Source organism: Syngnathus acus, chromosome 6 (genome assembly GCF_901709675.1).
Source record: "Syngnathus acus chromosome 6, fSynAcu1.2, whole genome shotgun sequence".
Taxonomy (NCBI): domain Eukaryota; kingdom Metazoa; phylum Chordata; class Actinopteri; order Syngnathiformes; family Syngnathidae; genus Syngnathus; species Syngnathus acus.
This window is the reverse complement of record NC_051092.1, coordinates 14,495,419-14,502,889: the sequence shown is the minus strand read 5'-3', so window position 1 is coordinate 14,502,889 and position 7,471 is coordinate 14,495,419. Positions and strand designations below refer to the sequence as shown.

Sequence of the window (7,471 nt, the reverse complement as noted above, 5' to 3'; positions counted from 1 at the left end):
TTCAGCAATGCTATTGGTCCGGCATTTTGCATCGTTAGCCTTAACAGGCAAAGTGGTTGCTTTGGTTTTAAATACACAAAGTGTTCATGTTTAGTTTCACAGTAAACTTCAACTGTGGGTGTCAAATAAACTAGCTTGAAGAGTATTTTTTTTGCTCACTATCTGTCAAACTGCTGCTTGTCAGTACAGCACATCCACAATTCTTACTACCAAGTCAAAGCATAAACAATTAAATGACATTTCTCATCTAGGGAAAACTCATAAATCAGGTCATTTGCATCTCAAAGCACCACAACACTGTAAATTGAATCTGTTAATGGCCAAAACTACTTTTAGAATGTCAAAGCAAAAGGCTTTAAAACAATATGAATCCCAGCCAATTTATTATTGCAACCATTCGAATGTGTGCGGATTTGAACGCCGCATGCTTTAGCGAGCCTCCCTGGGAGCAACGAGGAGGGTTTCGCAGAAGTGGCTCGGCGTCACGCAGTGCCGATCATTGTCTCCCTCACACTTTCTAACGAGCCATTTCACAACATCCACACAGCGGACAGAGCTCGCCACGGAGCGGAGCAGAGCAACGCCGCGCAGCTTCCTTCTTCTTTGCAAGTGTTTGGATTAAACGCGCAGATGTGGCCACTTGTGGGACTTGGTGTCACATTATGTGTGTTTACCGATCGACTGGCGCTCGTTTGCAAACAGCACAAGTGATTGGCTTCGCTCTGAATGAAGCTCCAGGCACTTTTTGTCTCCGCGCTGGACGTCATGTGCACGTTGGCGGATTTGTCGCGCAGAGAGTCGCCGAGTGAGCGCGATTGCGGATTACACTGACACTGGAAGCGTTTATTTGGTTTGAAAAAGAGGGGCTTTCCCAGGCGGCGTGGCGTGGGCGTCTGGTCCACCGTCCTCTGGGTTCCCGGAGGACTCCATGCAGTCGCAAAGGTTGGTTCGATTGTCCCTTATTAAATGATCTTAAAAATAAATATACGCGCATGTGCAAAATGCTGGGAAATATTTCAACCGCTGTTGGCAGAAAAAGTGAATGCAAACCTGTGGAGCAGCGTTTCATTTCTCGACCATTCATCACATTTGAGGCCAATCGGTGAGAGCAGTGAAATCACCCACGACGACCCCCCACCACCACACACACACACACACACACACACACACTCGCCTGTCTGCCTTTACTGCACATTTTCATGTTGGTACGCCTTAATTGCATGACAGCTGCAATTAGCAATAAGCAGGCTGTCCAATAAGGTTGACGTTTAATGACAGGTTGGGCTGTCCTCGTTACACCATGTGCGTTTGTGTCTCGGGAGGTCCAGTTTATTTTACAAGCGCCATCTGTTGGAACAGGCGGATTAGTCTCACTGACTCTTCACGCTCAGGTTAATGCTCATCATTTGGAGCTGCAGTGCTCGTCAATATATGCCTTACCGGATTTTACAGGCAGAATCACAGATTTAAACGCCTTGCTCCATAAAAGCAAGCGGCTGAGATGTGATAGCTGGATCTTTTTTTTTGTTTTGTTTTCATGCTGCACGGTGCCTGTAAGAGGTGCGACACAATGTGGATTCATATATATATATATATATACATAGCATCAGGCTGAGAGTATAATTGCCAAAGTTGTTTTACAAAATACTGCAAGAATCCTGTTGCCTCGATTCAACCTTTGCGGATCACCGTGACCTGGATGACTGAGAATCTAAATAAGATAGAAAAACAATAATTAGCAAGCCATGCAACATTAGTCTTTTTTTTATTTCAGTTATTCATTTTATTCAAGAATTTTATTCAGTGACTATTATGCTTTTCAGCTAACGATACATAGCCTACCATGTTGCGCATAAGAAAAATGACAAATTACTAAAAATGGCTATTGTGGTGTCATTTGGATTTCATTTAAATAATATCCCTCTCAATTAGCTAATAAAAGCATTTTTGCAGAATCGAACTGTACTAAGCATGCATGCTACATGCTACTCTCGTTTCAGATCCATAATTAGCTTGCTAGATGATTGGTCAGGTCTTTGTGTCAATCAACCGGCCATACAAAACGAAATGACGACGGCTGGTGCAGATTGCCAGAAAGGCCTAAGTCATTTTCTATACATGCTTGCTGCACACAGCGTAGTTAACAACGTAAACATACATTGTACCTCATAATTTTCCACTTAGAGATGATCCTCTTGAGGTTGTCCAAAACGGTTGCTGTGTGGAGACTGTCACTCAAAATGATTCATATCCAAGCGCTAAGAGAAAGTCAGCAAAAATGGATCTTCGTCCGAAGGCCCGAACAATTCATCAAATGGGAGTAGATTGTTGGAGATGTGTCGGAGGAGGGCCGACCACCCTTGTTGCAAACATTTAAACCACACATGACATCTTACATCATCTTTATCATTGTATTTTTTTTAATTCAAGGTTTCCCATACTTATAAAAAGAGATTATTTTCTGGAACACAAACTTAATCAAATATATAAACATGTAATGTACATAAACCTCACAAAAAACATTGACTTTTGGGTGCCCTCCTTAAATTTGGGACAACCTGATGTGTGCATCAAATGACCCTGCTTGGTGTTTTTCGTGCTTTGGGGTTCCTGCACTGCAGGAATGCGCCTCGTGGCTCGCTTTACGACAAATACACTCACAAATAAATAACAGTAAGTGACGTTTTTCCCCCTTGTCATTTCTTCCATTGTGGTGAGAGCCCAACGCTACGGCTTTCATATTGGCTGCGTGCAACTATGCTCTAGCTATGAATAATTTATTAGTTTTATTATGCTGGAAGCAAAATGTCATACAAAGCAAGTTTTGGTGGTTTTGCATGGTTTTACAACCAGAGCAATATTTTCTTTTTAGCTGTCTGTGCCGATTTGTACGATACATTTTCATTAATATATTAAGACAAATAACAGCCCAAAAATATTGAATGGGGAGTTTAGGGGAGTTTCCCAAAATACTTTTTTCATTCATTTTTAAAATAAATTAAGCTTCATGGCGTGATAAAGCACAAAAACCGTATAAATACTATTTTGCGCTTCTTTGTACCGGTTGTAGCGCCAATATTTTACAGAATGACTTCCTTTCCAATTTAATGAGTGATTTTTTGACTCTGCTGTCGTGACGTATTCATCTGAAATATAGTTTCAAAGTGAGCGCGGGGATTGAGTTTAATTCATCGTGCTTTGTGAACGCTTCAGTCGTGGAACAAGTCTACGCATTGAGGTGTAATTCGAACCGTGTGGAATGGGGGGGCTCGCGTAAGTGGGGCCCGAATGGGGATTGGTTCGCAACCGGGTCTCTCTTCTCCCTCCCTCCCCGGCTGGCATCCACACATCTGCGGCTACCCCAGCCAGCACGCTCCCTCTCGCGAAGGAAAGAAATTATGACCCGCTCGCTCGCTGCCTTTCCAACCGCGGCTGGCTAGCTCACGTTCGGTCCACTTGCCGGTCATGAAGGGAAGTGATGAAAGAGGACGGGCCCGACTATAGACTCGTTTTCCGGACTTTTGTCAACTTGTTCCCCGCCGTGTCGCCTCTTCGACCAGGCAGAGGAGTGAAGGGCGACCCCGAGCTGGATGGATGGTTATGGGGAAGAGAGGCAGACCCTCAGCGCTTCAAGTGTGCAGAGTCCTCGCTCTCTTCTTATCACTCTTCCCTACAGGTAAGACGCAACTTTTTCATCTTATATATGATAGAACAATTGAACACTTACGTTCCACCATTTTTCCTTGCGTTTGAACGGGTAACATTGGCGCCGCTCAAAGTGTTGGAAATCGGCCAAAGTGTCGTAAAAGCGTCTTCAATGCTAACGATTTACGCAATTAGCGACAAATGGCGATGATTGACGTCAAATGGCGATGATTGACGACCAATTGCGCTTGGGGGAAATATATCGATTGAAACGGGGGCGATATATTGTATACACTGAAAATAGTTGTGAATTTCCCTGTGTTGGATTTGTTAAGTCAGAAAGTAACTTAAAGTGAAGATGTTTTTGCTGCCTTGTTCTGTTGGGGGGGGGGGGGGGGGGGGGCTTTTGGGTTTTAAACAGTAGCTCATGGAAAGTTAATACTTTTTCCCCTTACATCTGCTCATACCAAAGAGGGTGGCTCAGTGTTGAGCCGTTGTTATTGCTGCCTCTAAAAATAATTTAGAAATTGTTCGAGTTTGAGAGTAAGAGAAGGAGTGGGCAATTTGATACTTGAGAGCCGCAGCCTTTTTTTTAAGGCCATGCTTAATAGGGAAACTTGGCACTGACTGGTTTAAAGTTACTGTGGCAGAAGCTATGCTAATAAAAGCACATTTGTCACTCAAATAAACCCAATGACAGCAACTCCGAATGTTTGCCAAACCCTTATCAGCATGCAACAACAATGTGATAACGTTCTGATAGTTGAGATTGTTACGAGATTGTCTTATTGTTAGCCGTTGAGGTTCGGAGACGCTCGTGAGTGTTTCAGGGTGCTTTCTGTGGGACTTTATTGTGGTTTTTACACGCCCCACCCACCGAAGCATCTTAAAAGCATCGCAAGCCAAGAACATTTGTCCAAAGGGCTGCCTGGATGCTGTTAACTGAATTGGCGACCTAACCACACGAGTTAAAGTTGAGTTGCGTGCAGTGGTTTGCAAAGGCTTTACACAGCACTGCCTTAAAAATTGTCAACTGTAAAATCTCATTTACGATTGTCAAGTGGAAATACAAGTTGACTACTGAAACCACGAAAACACTTTTACTGTATATAATGGTGCCATAACACTGCTTTGAATTAATATGTTGAGGGTATATGAATATTGTGTTGTCTCCCTCTAACAGCAAGTCTACAGTGCAAGATCCTCAAGTGCAACTCAGAATTTTGGGCCTCCACGAGCAACTCGGGGCCGGAGGAGGACTTCTGCACGGCGCTACGCGCGTACAACAGCTGCGTGCGGCGAACCGCCCGCACCTGCCGAGGCGACTTGGCGTACCACTCGGCCCAGCACGGCATCGAGGACCTCATGAGCCAGCACAACTGCTCCAAGGAGGGACCCACGTCGCAGCCACGTGCCCGCACCCAGCTCCCGGCCGCGCCGTCGCCGCCCGACAGCCAGGAGCGCTCGGACGGCCCGGAGGTGTGCCACTACGAACGCAGCTTCCCGCGTAACGCCGCTCGGCCCAATTTCACGCACTGCGGCTTCTTCGGGGACCCCCACTTGAGAACCTTTGGAGATGACTTCCAGACGTGCAAGGTGGAGGGCGCCTGGCCGCTCATTCACAACAAGTACCTGTCGGTCCAGGTGACCAACACCCCCGTGTTGCCCGGGTCCTCCGCCACGGCCACGAGCAAGGTGAGCTGGCACACATGGCGTTCACATTTCCTCACTCATGGACTATTGCGGTCCGTCAATTACGAACTGATTCATTTCAAAATTGAACCAGCTGTCAATTATTTTGACGATTTTGACTGATCAATGGGATTAAAAAATATATATAATTTCCAACCCTTCCCACAAAAACACCATCATTCCAAATTGACAAAAAAAGCCTCTTGGATCTTTCTTAGCCGTCTTTGTGTGCTTTTTTTTTCCCCCCTTGGCGTAGTGAACACAATGTTTGCAGGCATTTGGTCGCCAAGCTCAATCATCTTTGCACTCCTAATCATTTCCGCAGAGTTTAATGGCCGCATGATAAACGTCCCCGAGTAGAATTCCACTGCGCTCGTTGCCTGCTTTGTTGACTTTGCAGTTTATCCAAACTCACATGTGCGGTGGGATCATTTGCACTCATCAAAAGTTCCTTAATGATACGCTATTACGTTTTTCGGCTTCTCTCTCTTGCTTTTGAAGTCATTCCATTTTCTTTTTTTCCTTTTTTTTTTTAAACGGTGAGCTACTTGGAAGCAAAGCAGAGACTTGAGTGTGGACAAAAGGAAAACAGGGCAGTGAGCCAAAGGCACCTGTGCAAACAATCTGCTAAGAGATTAGCATTAGCACAAAACAAGAGGCTGGCTGGCTGGCAGGCTACGATGGAATCACGCTCACTTTCGCCGCTTTTTTTTATTTTTGAGTATCTCACAGCCAATGACAATGAATCGTGAATGTCCTTCGTGCACAACGCCGACCAGTTTGGCTTCATTAGCTGCAGCGTACACGTGACTTAGCGCCTCGCCCCCCTCAGAGCATAGTTGCGGGGTTCACTGGCAGGTTTTGCAACGCTATGAATGGCTCGTCTTTGTGTCTGCACACTGAGGCCTGATTTTGACTGCTGACGTCTCACTTTTTTGGGTTGGGCATTTACACCCCCCCATGTTGAGCTAGCCGAAATGTGACACTGAAGCTGGTGAGACAACATGGCATAGAAACGTTGAAGTACTTTCCTTCATATTTACAGTTGAAATTGAATTTGCATTTGGAATTAAAAAAAAAAAAATCCCATAAACAATAATGACATTTCTGTTGCTGCTTTAAAACGTTTGAAAGTTGAAATGTCAACTGTTTCTTCCACAGCTGACAATCATCTTCAAGAACTTCCAGGAGTGCGTGGACCAGAAGACGTATCACGCCGAGACGGACGAGCTCCCCGCCGCCTTCGCCGACGGCTCCAAGAACGGCGGCGAGCGGCACGGCGCCAACGCCCTCCGCGTGGTGGAAAAGGTGCCCGGCCAGCACGTGGAGATTCAGGCTCGCTACATCGGCACCACGCTGGTGGTGCGGCAGGTGGGCCGCTACCTGACCTTCGCTGTGCGCATGCCCGAGGAGGTGGTGCGCTCGGTGGAGGAGGATGACGGTGGCGACGGCGAGCAGGACTTGTATCTGTGTCTGCACGGCTGCCCCGCCAACCAGCGTATGGACTTCAGGAAGCTGCGCAACCAGGCTGGCGGCTTCAGCTACCAGGCGGCCAGGGCCAAGTGTAAGGAGCGTCTGCCCGTGGAGGATGTCTACTTCCAGTCGTGCGTCTTTGACCTGCTCTCGTCCGGGGACATCAACTTCACCATGGCCGCTTACTATGCCCTGGAGGACGTCAAGACGCTGCACTCCAACAGCAAGCGCTATCACATCTATGACAAGGACGCCTTCGCTAGCTGCGCCGCGGCACATCGCTTCTCACTCCAGTTCGTCGTCGCCCTCTTGTGGTGCACGCTTGCTCTTTAGCCACTCCAATGAGTCCTTGGGAATGTCCGCCTGGGCTTCCATTGGCTGGGGCGGTTGAGGCGTTGCTTCATCCAACCCAAGCCAGACAAGTCAGAGAAGGACAACATGAGGGCTTTTGATCGCTCACGGTGTCAAGCTCTTTTTGGTCGTTTTGGTGTCCCCTCCGCCGTCGTGAATGTGAAAGCATCTCAGCGTATAGTCGCCTCGTTCAGTGAACATTTTTCTTTTCAAGGAGCCACACTCGATACAGTTGAAAACTAATTTTCAAGACAGAAGCAAGCTTGCTTCAAGCCGTTTATGAAGTTTACTGTCAAATTTGCCCTAAAAA

The 7,471-nt window shown here is 46.6% G+C and overlaps 1 protein-coding gene across 1 annotated transcript; it reads left to right on the top strand.

Annotated features, from left to right (window-relative positions):
* Positions 1–330: 330 nt before the first annotated feature.
* On the top strand, positions 331–7,471 carry rgma (repulsive guidance molecule BMP co-receptor a). Its single transcript, XM_037253662.1, has 4 exons — positions 331–942; positions 3,561–3,676; positions 4,829–5,340; positions 6,499–7,471. Exons 1-4 carry the CDS (start codon positions 929–931, stop codon positions 7,141–7,143), a joined length of 1,287 nt encoding a protein of 428 aa, XP_037109557.1. The 5' UTR covers positions 331–928; the 3' UTR covers positions 7,144–7,471.

What these genes read in the sequence shown, in the direction of transcription:
- rgma (XM_037253662.1), top strand. An exon ending in CTTATCACTCTTCCCTACAG is followed by an intron (nt 3,677 to 4,828) that starts GTAAGACGCAAC and finishes TCCCTCTAACAG; the next exon opens with CAAGTCTACAGTGCAAGATC. An exon ending in CCGCCACGGCCACGAGCAAG is followed by an intron (nt 5,341 to 6,498) that starts GTGAGCTGGCAC and finishes TTTCTTCCACAG; the next exon opens with CTGACAATCATCTTCAAGAA.